Below are 14,934 nucleotides of genomic sequence, written 5' to 3' on the forward strand. Positions count from 1 at the left end.
CTTCAGCCCACCGCTGCACTGTGGGAGCCCCTTTCTGGGCTGGCCAAGGCCGGAGCCCACTCCCTCAGCTTGCAGGGAGGTGTGGAGGGAGAGGCGCCAGCCGGAACCGGGGCTGCGTGCCGCGCTTGCGGGCCAGTTGGAGTTCCGTGTGGGCGTGGGCTTGGCGGGCCCCGCACTCGGAGCAGCCAGCCGGCCCTGCCTGCCCCGAGCAATGAGGGACTTAGCACCCGGGCCAGCGGCTGCGGAGGGTGTACTGGGTCCCCCAGCAGTGCCAGCCCACCGGCGCTGCACTCGATTTCTCACCGGGCCTTAGCTGCCTTCCCTCGGGGCAGGGCTCGGGACCTGCAGCCCGCCATGCCTGAGCCTCCCACCCCCTCCATGGGCTCCTGTGCAGCCCCAGCCTCCCGGAGGGGTGCCACCCCCTGCTCCACGGTGCCCAGTCCCGTCGACCACCCAAGGGCTGAGGAGTGCAAGTGCACTGCGCGGGACTGTCAGGCAGCTCCAACTGCGCGGGACTGTCAGGCAGCTCCACCTGCATCCCTGGTGCAGGATCCACTGGGTGAAGCCAACTGGGCTCCTGAGTCTGGTGGGGCCTTGGAGAACCCTTATGTCTAGCTCAGGGATTGTAAATGCACCAATCGGCACTCTGTATCTAGCTCAAGGTTTGTAAACACACCAATCAGCACCCTGTGTCTAGCTCACGGTTTGTGAATGCACCAATGGACACTCTGTATCTAGCTGCTCTGGTGGGGCCTTGGAGAACCTTTATGTCTAGCTCAGGGATTGTAAATACACCAATCAGCACCGTGTGTTTAGCTCAGGGTTTGTGAGTGCACCAATCGACACTCTGTATCTAGCTGCTCTGGTGCGGCCTTGGAATACCTTTGTGTCCATACTCTGTATCTAACTAATCTGATGGGGATGTGGAGAACCTTTGTATCTAGCTCAGGGATTGTAAATGCACCAATCAGCACCCTGTCAAAACAGACCACTCAGCTCTACCAATCAGCAGGATGTGGGTGGGGCCAGATAAGAGAATAAAAGCAGGCTGCCTGAGCCAGCAGTGGCAACCTGCTGGGGTCCCGTTCCACATTGTAGAAGCTTTGTTCTTTTGTTCTTTGCAATAAATCTTGCTACTGCTCGCTCTTTGGATCCACTCTGCTTTTATGAGCTGTAACACTCACCACGAAGATCTGCAGCTTCACTCCTGAAGCCAGCGAGACCATGAGCCCACCGGGAGGAATGAACAACTCCAGATGCGCTGCCTTAAGAGCTGTAACATTCACTGCGAAGGTCTGCAGCTTCACTCCTGGGCCAGCAAGACCACGAACCTACCAGAAGGAAGAAACTCCGAACACATCCGAACATCAGAAGGAACAAACTCCAGACGCGCCACTTTAAGAGCTGTAACACTCACCGCGAGGGTCCGCGGCTTCATTCTTGAAGTCAGTGAGACCAAGAACACACCAATCCTGGACACAGTAGGAGATGGGAGGTGTATGATAAAACGGAAGGAAATGTTTTCATTTATAAGAGAAGAAAATGACCTACAAATCGGTAGGAAAAAAAACAAAACAGAACTGGATAAAAACAGGAAAAGCAATCCACTAAATGCCAACCCAAATTCTGTATTTTAGTGCAGAGGGATGTATCTTCTTTGATGTAATTCAGAAAACAAAATAACTGAATAAATTCATTTCTGGAATAAATAAATGCAAGATTAATTGATCAATTTTACTTAAATTTAGAAACGTTCAATTGCAATCTATTGCATCTAATGGATAACTATTCATTCTTAAAAACTAAATAATGGGCCAGCTGCAGTGGGTCACACCTATAATCCCAGCACTTTGGGAGGCTGGGGCGGGTGGGGTTAGGAGTTCAAGACCACCCTGGCCAACATGGTGAAACTCTTTCTACTAAAAATACAAAAATTAGCCAGGTGTGGTGGCAGGCGTCTGTAATCCCAGCTACTTGGGAGGCTGAGGCAGGAGACTCGTTTGAACCCAGGAGACAGAGGTTGCTGTGAGTCGAGATTGTCCCACTGCACTCCAGCCTGGGTGACAAGAGTGAGGCTCCATCTCAAAAAAAAAAAAAAAAAAAAATTCCAAGTAATGGTTGTGTGACCTGTGCAATTGCATGGGGCCCCACATTTATTTATTTCAAAGGGCCATGTTTGGTTTGATGCTCTGCTGTTTCTTTCTTCAAATTCCTAATAATTTCTAAACAAGGGGCATTGTGTTTTCATTTTGCACTGGGTTCTAAAAATTAGGTAGCTTGTCTGGGTCTTGAGCTCAAAAGTGAAGCAATGTGTTCTGACCTGCCAGGTAGGCTAAGGTGCTTTTTACCCTAGGCTCCTCTGCACTCAGGACATTCTTCTCTTACAGTAACTAGCTTATTCCATGTTGTATTTTTTCCTCATGTTTCACTGTCTTTGAGTTCATTGAGGTTAAGACCTACAATTTTTTTGTGTTTGATTCCCTAACATGCAGCATTGTGTCTAGACATGCTAAGAAATCAGTAATTTGTTGCATGAATAAATGGGTGAATCAACCATTGAACAAACTTTTTTTTTTAAACAGTCTCACTCTTGTCGCTCAAGCTGGAGTGCAGTGGCGTGATCTCGGCTCACTGCAACCTCCACCTCCCAGGTTCAAACGATTCTCCAGCTTCAGACTCCGGAGTAGCTGGGATTACAAGGGCCTGCCACCACACCCAGCTAATTTTTTTGTATTTTTAGTAGAGACAGGGTTTCACCATGTTGGCCAGGCTGGTCTCGAGCTCCCTACTTTGGGTGATGTGCCCACCTCGGCCTCCGAAAGTACTGGGATTACAGGCGTGACTCACTGTGCCTGGCCCTGAACAAACTATTGATATACAATGGCAAGATTTTAAAATGATAAAATATCATCTTGAACATCTTGAACATCTGAGATAAGAAGGGTTCTTTTGTACTGAATCAAATTTGAGTCGTAAAGACCCCTCAGTCACTAAACCAGATAACAAAATGTGGGACCCTGAATCATCTAGTGTGTAAGAGAGATTAATTTGAAAAAGAACTTTAAGAACTTAGATTATCATTCAGGTACCTTGTGATTATTAAACTTCATAAGGCATAGTAATGATGGAAGCTAATTTATTGAGTGAGTGCTATGTATCAGGCACGGCTTTAAGTGCTTTTCAAACTCTATTAGTATGGGAATTATCTTGAGCTCTTGTCAAAGTGCAGACGCCAATTCAGTAAGTTTAGGTTGTGCTCTAAGATTCTGTAGTTCTAACCAGTTCCCGGATGAAGCCAGTGCTGCTATCTGTGACCACACACTGAGTACTGGGAGGCAGAGGTTGCAGTGAGCCGAGATTGTGCCACTGCACTCCAGTCTGGGTGACAAGAGCGAGACTCTGTCTCAAAAAAAACAAAAAAGTTTGTTCTTTATTTCAATAATGCTTCAGTTCCACATACCAAAATGACGCCATTTTTTAAAGTCCATCAATCCCTTTGCTCACAATTTCTACCTAGACAGATTTTGTAGTTCGCCATTATGATCATTCCATTTTACACACATCTCATCTTCCTCTCGTCTCTCTCCAAATGTTGTACCCAACTTTTAAAGCTCCAATTCTGATTAAGCCCAGAATCCATCTACTTTGCACTCATATTTAAGCAGCTGAATGTGGCTGGATAAAAACACATAGTTTTGCCATCTCCCCTTGAAGTGATTACCACAAATCTCAGCACTGCCAGACAATCCAACAACATTCTCTAGCAAATTTGGTCTGTCAACCTCCTAGAAGACAATTCACACTTTCTCCTCAACATAGGATGTTTCAACAAACATCCTATAGCTCACCCTACTCCTCACTGTCAACCAATGGGATCACTTTTTATTTTTCAAAAAAAAAGTGGAAGCAAATTGGAAAACACCTACCTTACCTTCTCATTATCAAATTTGCCAGTTGAGTACATTCGGAACCACATAGCCTGCCTTTTCTCTTAAAAGAGCTGATAAGTTGCCTGCCTTGTTCCTAAAGTCAGCCTCTCTAATTGCATACTGATTCCCAATCCCTCTCATCCACTCTAGGGTTATCCTGCAATTATTCCTTCTCTTGCAGCATCACTTGTTTTTCTCTCTATTGGGTTATTCCTATCAGCATATAAACATATTAAAATGCTTCCAATCTTTAATAAAAATATCTTTTCCCCAGGCTCTCTTCCAATTACCTCAAATTTCTATGCTTTTTCTTGACAGTAAAAAGTTCTTAAATATTTGTCTATATTTATTGTCTCTATTTCCTAATGTCACATTCTCTCTTGAATTCATTTTTTTCTTTATTATTATTTATTATTATTATTATTATACTTTAGGCTCTATGGTACATGTGCACAACGTGCAGGTAAGTTACATATGTATACATGTGCCATGCTGGTGCGCTGCACCCACCAACTCGTCATCTAGCATTAGGTATATCTCCCAATGCTATCCCTCCCCCCTCCCCCCACCCCACAACAGTCCCCGAAGTGTGATGTTCCCCTTCCTGTGTCCATGTGTTCTCATTGTTCAATTCCCACCTATGAGTGAGAATATGCGGTGTTTGGTTTTTTGTTCTTGCGATAGTTTACTGTCTTGAATTCATTTTAATCAGGACTGCATCCCACCATTCCACTTAAAGAGCTAATCCCCATGTTGTCACATCCAATGGTGAATTCTCAGTGATCAATTTACTCAACTTCACAGCAGTATGTGAAATGGCTGATCATTCCCCCTTCCAAGAAATAATTTTGTTCCTTGGCTTTTTGATCATCAAACTCCCCAGATCTTTCTCCTTCTCAGCCTTCATTGCTGGCTCCTCCCTTTCCAAACTCCATATGTTAGGCACCAACTTCTCTTTATTTACACCCATTCCAGGCTGTGATGGTATGCAGTTCCAAGGTTCTAAATATCACCTACATGCTGATAATGCCAATGATATACTCAGCCTGAACTCTTCCCTGAGCTTCACTCTGCCACCGGACATCACCCATAGGATGGGTAACAAACATATAAAAATTAACATGTCAAATGAAACTCAATCTCTAGCTCCAAACGGGCTCCTTTTCCAATCTGCCTCATCTCAGTAAATTGCATATTTATATTCCCTGTTGCTCACATAAACAATCTAGGGCTTACCCTTAATTGCATTTTCAGCTTATACTCTATACCATCAGCAAAATCCTATTAGGTCTATTATTTATTTATTTATTTGAGTCAGAGTCTCGCTCTTTCGCCCAGGCTGGAGTGCAATGGTGCAATCTCAGCTCACTGCAATCTCTGCCTCCCGGATTCAAGTGATTCTGCTGTCTCAGCCTCCCGAGTAGGTGGGACTACAGGCATCCACCACCTCGCCCGGCTAATTTTTGTGTTTTTAATAGAAACGGGGTTTTGTCATGTTGGCCAGGCTGGTCTCCAACTTCAGACCTTAGGTGATCCACCTGCCTCGGCCTCCCAAAGTGCTGGGATTACAGGTGTGAGCCACCGTGCCCGGCTATTCGGTCTATTTTCAAAATACATTCACTCTAGTACGAACTGCCATCATTTCTTATTTTGATACTGCAAAAGCTTTCAGACTGGACTTGGTGCTTTCACTTTTGCCCTCCTTTAAGCTGTTCTCCATAGAACAGCCAGAAAGAAATCATTTAGAAATGAAAATCAGGTCATGTCCCCTTCCACCTAAAAACTTTGTAACTGTTACACGTAAAATACAATCCAAACTTGTTATCATGGCCTGGAAGACCTCACAGTGCTGGCTCCTGTCTGTCTCCAGCTACATCTTGCAAGGCTTTCCTCAAGCTCACCCAGCTGTATCCACACTGGGCTTCCACTGTTTCTTACATAATAGACTGCTTCTCACCTTGAGGCCTTTGCCCTTGTTTCCTTAGGCCTGAAATGCTTTCCTCAGATTTTCAGTAGATCATTCCTTCACATCTTTCAGAGTTTTGCTAAAATGTCATCTCACAGAGCACTTCCTGAAAATTTATTTAAATAGTACTCTTTCTTCTGGACTAAAATTCAACAGTGATATGGATACGTAGAAAAAACTCTCATCTACTCATTCTCCTTTATTTTTCTTCATAGCTCTTTTTTTCTTTACCTTATAATATTATGAATTTATCTATTCCTTTCCTAAAAGTGAGTGTCCCTATCTACAGGGTAGGCACCCACAGAGAGCTGCAACTTTATCTGTTTTATTCAACATTGTGATCTTAGTGTTTGTCTTAGTTTGTGCTGCTGTAACAAAATACCTGAGACTGGATAATTTATAAAGAACAGAAATTTATTTCCTCACAGTTCTGGTGCTTGGGAAGTCCAACATCAAAGTGCCAGCATTTGGCGTCTGGCAGGGTCTTCTTGCTGTGTCCTCACATGGCAAAAGAAGTGAACACTGTGTTCTCACATGATGGATGCAAGAAGGGCAAAAAAAGGCTTAAGCTAGTTCCTTCTAGCCCCTTTATAAAGCACTAATCCATTCATGAGGGCAGCACCCTCATGACTCAGTAATTTCCCAGAGGGCTCCACCTCTTAATACCACCACAGTAAAGATTAAGTTTCAACACATAATTTTTGGAAGACATTCAGATCATAGCAACATCTGAAACAGTACCTGGCACATAGTAGGCACACATTAAACACGTATATTAAAAGGTGAATGGATTTTACATAATGACTGGGGAATCATGTGCTGTGTATGTCAAGTAGTTTACCTTTGATCAAGGTGGTGTTTCAGGCTAGCTAGTCTGACTCCTGAATCCTATCTCTTAGACTGTTCTATTTTATTTTTTGTCCAATGCTCTATAAATTCTACCTTGTTTACTTTTATTGCCTGTGGTGATCTGGAGGGAAGAAATCCTGTTTTAACTTCAACCCATCATTGTTGTTAGATCAGTCAACTGTATATATGAACAATATACCTAATAATTAAATTCAAGAACAAAGCAATAACTTCTGATTCCCACCTATGCATGGGAGGATGAGAAATATGTCCTCTTTACTCCACCCTCATCCCCTGCCTGCCAGTTAATACTTGTTAATTTAATCTGCATACTACTATTTGCCTTTCTGTCATATATTTTAAAGTAGATAAATATTCTTTTCCAGGAATAGCAGCTTGCATTTGTATTTAATTTTCATGATTATATATATTTTTTGAGATGGAGTTTTGCTCTTGTCACCCATGCTGGAGTGCGGTGGTGTGATTTCAGCTCACTGCAACCTCCGCTTCCTGGGTTCAAGCGATTCTCTTGCCTCAGCCTCCTGAGTAGCTGGGATTACAGGCACCTGTCTCCACACCCACTAATTTTTGTATTTTTTTAGTAGAGATGGGGTTTCACCATGTTGGCCAGGCTGGTTTCGAACTGCTGACCTCAGGTGATCCACTTGCCTCGGCCTCCCAAAGTGCTGGGATTATTGGCATGAGCCATTGCGCCCGGCCTATGACCACATTTTTAAAGTGGCTTTTATTCTTATTGCCAGTACTTTTTATATTATGCTACTTGAGTTATTTATCCAAAAGTTATCTGGAATATGTCTTCAAGTAATTCTCTTAGGAAGGGAACACCAATATGAGTCCATGCACATCTGTAATACATATATATTTTTTACCTTGGTACATGAATAATTACCTGGTCACAGTCTTTTCTCCACAACACCTATTCAATACTATTTTTTGGTATGTACTGTTTTGGAAAAGATTATGGACAGCCTCATATTCGTTCGTTTTATACATTCCTTCCGGCTTCCCTCCCTGTATGGCTCATTATATTAAAAACATTAAAATTCTGACAAGGAATGCCCAGGTAGCATCTTTTTATTTTTTCTTGTTAACTTTGTCTAGCACTTGGTAACTCCTTTTCCTCTATAATTTCTTCTTCCTTCAACTCAGGAGAGTTGTTTTCCATATCTTTGGTTCATGATTGTGATCATAATGTTCTGTTTTCTTCCTCTGGAAGCTTGAGTATCCTCATCTGGACTCTAGTTTATTTTACTTTTCATCATATTGTCTGCTCCCTGTGCATTCTGGGAGAGTTATTCTACATAGTTTAGTATGCCTTTCTTATGAAAAATAACATAACATTTTATTATCTTCTCAATAGATTACAAGTTCTTTGAGAGTAAAAACCATGACTTTCATTTCCACTTACTTGCTTCCAGCATATTCCTGGAAAATAGTGGCTATTCAAAATAGCCATTTGGTTTCCTTAGATGGATAAAATATATGTGATGGAGGCATATCAACTTAGTACAAAAACTATGGCATAGTACTGAAGAGGTGGAATTTGGAGGCTATCTTGAGGAGTATATATGTATTAAACATTCTGCAGGCAAGAGCCCAGAATTTAATACATACAGAAAAGAATGAACAACTATAAGTTACACACATGATAAAAAGAACATAAATTTAGCAAATTTGGAATCTGATTTAATTTATATAAACTGAATTTTAGAAATGTATTATTATTATAAAACTGTAAATATTGCAGAGTTCAAAGAGTACACTGAAGAACAGAGTATCCAGTAAATATTATAAAACAAGATTTTATTGTTTTAGAAGTTTGATAGTAAATTTTCAAATCAACATTATAAAATTTCAAATTTTAGGCTTCTGACCTAACCTAATACAGTATTCAGAAGCTTTTGGGATTATTTTCTCCACTGTGCATAATAAAAACTTTTTAAAAGAGGAAAGTGTCAAATTATATTGCAAGTTAAAAGCAAAAGAAAACATTTCTCATGCCACTGAAATAATTTTGAAACAAAATGTGACACAGTTCACCTGCAGTTCTCACTGGTTATGGTAACTATTGTCAGCAACTAACATATTTAGCTTCTAGCAAATTGGCTGGATAAAGGATGTAATGCCTGATGCTTGAAGTATTGTTGGCTTTACTCTACTTCTAGCAGTCTGAGTGCTTCTTACACAGGGCTTTCTAGTGAATTAAGTCTCCTTCTGCATCCCCAACCTGGATCATGGTACCTCAGGAAGGACAGAGTAGTTATCAGTCACAAAAAGGCAACTTCTAATAAGGAAGTTGCATGACACTGTAATACAATGGTCCTCAACCTTTTTGGCACCAGGGACCAGTTTCGTGGAAGACAATGTTTCCAAGAATGGGGGAAGGGGTGTAGCGGTGGCAGCGTGTGGGGAGATGGTTTCGGGATGAAACTATTCCACTTCAGATCATCAGGCATTAGTTAGATTCTCATAAGGAGCCTGCAACCTAGATCCCTCACATGCAAAGTTCACAACAGGGTTTGCACTCCTATGAGAATCTAATGCCCCTGCTGACCTGACAGGAGGTGGAGTTCAGGTCGAAATGCTCACTCACCCTCTGCTCACCTCCTGCTGTGTGGCCTGGTTCCTAACAGGCCATAGATGGTTGGTCTGCGGCCTGAGGGTTGGGGACCCTTGCTGTAACAGATGCAATGGGAATATACAAATGAAATTGAATATGACTTTCCTTTTTACAGACTAAAATCTGTTTGGGGAGGGAAAAATTTAATTGAAACGAAAGTAGTAGAATCAAATTTGTAGCAGACTGTATATATTTATGTTTTTATTAATTCTTTAATAAAAAACACACAGAAATTAAGGTAGTCAAGAAAGATAGCAGAGTGATTGAACTATAAAGAAAATAAGATCTCTTCCAGGTTTTAAATAATCACAATATTAGAGAATCTATATAGTCTTGCCAGGTCCTGTGGTACAATGCATTATATAAGTATATTGCAATGAATTACAAACATACATCAAAGAGAATTCCAATCTTCTTAGAGTACAGTCTGGTGAGAAAAAAGGCAGACATACAAATGGATATAATGAAAGATATAAAACAGGATCGCAGGGGAGATGAAAATAGAAGTCATGGAAACTTCGGAGTGGAAAGCTTACTTCTGGCTGTGGGAAATTGGAAAAGCTTCAAGAAGAAAGTTAAGTATGAATTAGGGCTTAAAAGGGATTTAGAAACGCAGTTGTAAATATCAGAGTACTCCAAGCAGAGAGAGAGAGAAAAAAAAAGAGTATGAGTAGAGGCCAGTGAGGTAGGAGAGCATAAATGCAAAGAGCAAGCAGTTAAAGGATGCGTGAAAGTGAATAGGGCAAAACCTGCATGATTGACCTCTCCACTGGGATGTCTAATCGTGTTTTCCACCCACACACCAACTCTGTTCTTTTCTGTCTTCCGCCAGCCAGTTGCTACAACTCTAAAGGTAGGAGTTTTCGTTGATTTTTCTATTTTCCTCATGGTTTTAATCTAATTTATCAGCAAATCCTGTTGACTCTACCTGTAAAGCACATCCTGACCCACCCACTTCTTTCCATCTTTACATAAAACACCTGAAATACAAGTCATCATTTCTTGCCCGAGTTACTACAATAGCTTCCCTCCTTCCACTGTTGTCTTTTTTTTTTTTTTCAAAACTGAGTTTCGCTCTTATTGTCCAGGCTGGAGTACAATGGCGCGATCTCGGCTCACTGAAACCTCCACCTCCTGGGTTCAAGGGATTCTCCTGCCTCAGCCTCCTGAGTAGCTGGGATTACAGGCATGCGCCGCCATGCCCTGCTAATTTTTTGTATTTTTGGTAGAGATGGGTTTCTCCATGTTGGTCAGGCTGGTCTCAAACTCCCGACCTCAGGTGATCCATCCGCCTTCTCCTCCCAAAGTGCTGGGATTACAGGTGTGAACCACTGGCACTGTTGTCTTCTTATAATCTGTTCACAAAGCAATAGCAGCCAGAATGACCCTTATAAAATGTAATTAGGTTATATACTCTCCTGCTTACCATCCTACAATGATTGCCCTTCACATTTAGAAGGAAATCCATATTCCTTATTTAGAAAAAGTCCCACACAAGTTTACCTCTCTGTCTCCTCGTCCCTCTGCCCCACCCTCACCTGCTAGCCTAGGAACATAAGCCTTCTTTGTTTCCTTGAACATGCCAACATTATTTCTGCCTTAGGGTTCTTGGCGTCAGCTATCCTGTCTACTGGAAGTGCTGATGTACCTTAGCCATACTGTACATGTCTAACTTCTGACCTTCAGATGGCTGTTTAAATGTCACCTCTTCAGAGAAGTCTTCCCTGGTGATTCTATCTGAAGTAACTTTTTAGTAATTCAGTTATTCAATGTTATAACACCCTATTTTAACTTTATGCATAGCTGCTATCACCATTAGATATTTTTGTATATGGTTATGTTTAGGGTCTCTTTCACTAGAATGTAAGAACTAAGACTTTGATTATACTGCTCACTTGAAACTATGTCTGGCACTGAATGAGTAATCAAATGCTTAAATCAAACAAAGCGAAAAAATTATGTGGGCTCTTGAATGACAAGATAAAGAAGTTGGGCTTTATTCAGAAGACAAATGGAAGAATGCTAAGGTTTTTGAGGCAGAAAGATGCAACAGACATACTGCTTGCCCTAAAAGAGTTTGTAATTCACAGATAACCCAAACAGATAATCCACATTCTTAAAAGGAGAAGCTCAATACAAAGTACCATTTCATTAGTAGCAAATGACTGACATAGAACAATTGATGCTACAGGAATGTGGCTAAGAAAGTGGGCAGGGATAGTTTGAAGGAAGTTAGAACTGCAAGACTATAGGACATACACAAGTGGAGAAGTCAGGGAGGAAATTGCCTCTCTTTTATTTTCCTTTTCTTTCCTCTTCTCCCCTCTCCCTTCCCCTCCCCTCCCCTTCCCTTTCCTTTCCTTTTTTCCCTTTCGTTTCCTTTCCCTTCTCCTTTCCTTCTTTCTTTCTTTTTTTCTGAGATGAGGTCTTGCTATATCACCCAGGCTGGTCTCAAACGCCTGGGGTCAAGTGATTCTCCCGCTTCAGCATCCCAAGTACTTGGGATTACAGGTGTGAGCCAATGCACCTAGCAGGGAATATCCTTTTTTTTTTCTTTTTAGACAGGTTTCACTTTGTCACCCAGGCTAGAGTGCAGTGGCATGATCTTGGTTCACTGCAACCTCCGCCTCCTGGGTTCAAGTCATTCTCCTGCCTCAGCCTCCTGAGTAGCTGGGATTTCAGGCACCCGCCACCATGCCCAGCTAATTTTTGTATTTTTAGTAGAGACAGGATTTTGCCATGTTGGCCAGGCTGGTCTTGAACGCCTGACCTCAGGTGATCCTCCTGCCTCGGCCTCCCAAACTGCTGGGATTATGGGCATGAGCCACCACGCCCGGCCTAGAAATATCTTGAATAGGGGAAATATTGTTGGTAAAAGTACAAAGGCAAGACATGTCTGTAATGAGCTCAGTGTACAGGGAATAGATTAGTCCAAAATTAATAGTATATACAAAGGAACTTCAATGAATTTGTTATCAATATTTGGTTTTTCATAAAAACATGGTCTTTAAAGCAGAAATGCTTGCCTCAGAGGTAAGAAAATGACAGTCATTCATAGAATGAGTAAGCCCATAAAATCATGAATTAAATACACCCATAAAATCATGCCTATAAAATTATGAAATTGTTTTCTATTTTGACAAATAAATTTGAATATTAATTGAGATCTGTTTTATTTTTTTATTTCTCACAGGGTTGCCACACCATTTGGAGGTTTTGAAAAAGCATCAAGAATGGTTAAATTTAAAGTTCCAGATTTTGAGCTACTATTGCTAACAGATCCCAGGTTTATGTCCTTTGTCAATCCCCTTTCTGGCAGACGGTCCTTTAATAGGACTCCTAAGGGATGGATATCTGAGAATATTCCTATAGTGATAACAACCGAACCTACAGATGATACCACTGTACCAGAATCAGAAGACCTATGAAAAGAAAGTTGTATGTGCCACATAAAACTCTGAATATAAAAGTTGCTGTTCTACTATTTTAATTACTGGCAAAGCCACTTGCATTTTTCATTAGTAGCAATAATAGCAATTTAGTGATTTTCCTTTTGTGACATTCAATTTCAATCTCAGATCAAATACTAATAAACAATTAGAAATCTTACTTTAAAAAACTTATAACTCACTTGTCTTCATTCATAATTTTGTTTTCACCTGGTTTAAAGAATCTAGACATTTTATTGCAAAAGTTCAGATGGAAAAGTAATTGCAAACAGTTTCACCTTTGTCTCATTTTATATGATTTATTGCAGGGTAAGTTTTTCAAGTGGAATCTAGAATCAAAATACAGGGAGAGATATGAAGACCTATTCAGAGTTTCATCTAGGGATGAAAGCTATGGAAGATGATGTACAAATGTTATTGATGGAGAAAATGGTTGGGTGTGTCCTTTCTGGTGACCATGAGAAAATAATATGTCTTGATGAAGTCTTTTCATTAGTCACTCTTAGAATTCTAAAGTGCTTTGCACTTTTCAATATGTTTTGAATCATTAGGTAATTTATTCTGGATGATATTCTCCAAAGTTCAATTCGGTTATTATATTCATTTAGCATTAAGTCAAGGAGACTGAGAGACAATGACTCAAGGGACGTCATAGTACCATAGTTTTAAGGACCAAGGTGTGCCCAGAATTCAAGTTTCACAAATCCCAATGCTGTGCATTGATTATGTTCAACTTTACGTGTGCATTTTTAGAAGAGTAAGAACAAATAAAGTACACACTAATATACATATAAATACATACATATTTGTGAGAGAAGGAAAGAGTAAGTAATTTGAATAGGCAGCTTTCTTTGCTAAATCTTTAAATTCTGTTAAAATCCTCAAGTAACTGGGGAGTACATGCTTTAGGACACAAACAAAAACAAAGGGCATGAAAGTATCTGAAAGCAATGTAGCACACATCTATCATAATATATGTAATATATTGACATAGAAGACACAAACTAAACTAATATAAAGTTATAGTTATATCTTAAAATATGATTGAAGAAGTATATGACATATAACTTATAGAAATCAGTATCAATTCCTCCCATTTCAATTCAGTTAAGACTTCTGTGATAGATGTTTATAGCAGAGAAGAAATGTCTCATCAATAGAAAACTATCAGATAAAGTTTAGGAGATAGGAAGACAGACTGTGTATAGTAATGAAAATACCAAGTTGCAACATTACATATTTACAAAAAAAAAATCTGTGTTTGTAGTGTGGAAATTGGTGACTGTTTTAATCATCATCTAGACTTGTAAGTAGAAAAATTCTAAAAATTTGCTTATGAAAATATAACCCTCAGAAAGTAACAATGACAAAGTATTATATTTATACATATTATTGTAGAGAATTTGTATATTTTTAAATATGTCTTAAGATATCTTAATTTTATTTATAAGTTTTGGTGTTTACCTGTTTTAAAATGATAATGTTGGCATCTGTGATAAACTATCAATGAGGCTCCCATCATGCCATTTTTTGTTCATTTTAATCTTTAAAAAATAAAAATTAGGCATATTCATTATGCATTTTGATGAAATGGTTTAGTTCATTATTAACATCATGAAATGAGTCATTATTTTTAATGAAAATGAAATATTTTTGCATTATTTCAACCATTTCCAAATATAAACTATATGATCACTGTCCCTATTCTGCCAACCACTGAAAGTAGAGGCCAGCAATTAAGTATGTTAGCTACAGAACAGTACTCCCCAGTATCATAAAAGATAATTTAAAAAGGAAAATCCTGGCCGGGTGCGGTGGCTCACGCCTGTAATCCCAGCACTTTGGGAGGTCGAGGTGGGCGGATCACAAGGTCAGGAGATCGAGACCATCCTGGCTAGCACGGTGAAACCCCGTCTCTACTAAAAATACAAAAAAATTAGCCGGGCATGGTGGTGGGCGCCTGTAGTCCCAGCTACTTGGGAGGCTGAGGCAGGAGAATGGCATGAACCTGGGAGGCGGAGCTTGCAGTGAGCTGAGATCACGCCACTGCACTCCAGCCTGGGCAACAGAGCAAGACTCCATCTCAAAAGAAAAAGAGGA

General features: G+C 40.4%; 1 protein-coding gene across 1 annotated transcript in view; it reads left to right on the forward strand.

Annotated features, from left to right (window-relative positions):
- MYOZ2 (myozenin 2) overlaps nt 1-14,425 on the forward strand; it is a 53,027-nt gene extending 38,602 nt beyond the window's left edge. Inside the window, exon 6 of the mRNA XM_054486072.2 lies at nt 12,579-14,425. Within this exon, the coding sequence (XP_054342047.1) occupies nt 12,579-12,813 (235 nt within the window). The 3' untranslated portion in view covers nt 12,814-14,425. The remainder of the gene's footprint in view (nt 1-12,578) is intronic.
- Nucleotides 14,426-14,934: the final 509 nt, after the last annotated feature.

Source organism: Pongo pygmaeus, chromosome 3 (assembly GCF_028885625.2).
Source record: "Pongo pygmaeus isolate AG05252 chromosome 3, NHGRI_mPonPyg2-v2.0_pri, whole genome shotgun sequence".
NCBI classification, from domain to species: Eukaryota; Metazoa; Chordata; class Mammalia; order Primates; family Hominidae; genus Pongo; species Pongo pygmaeus.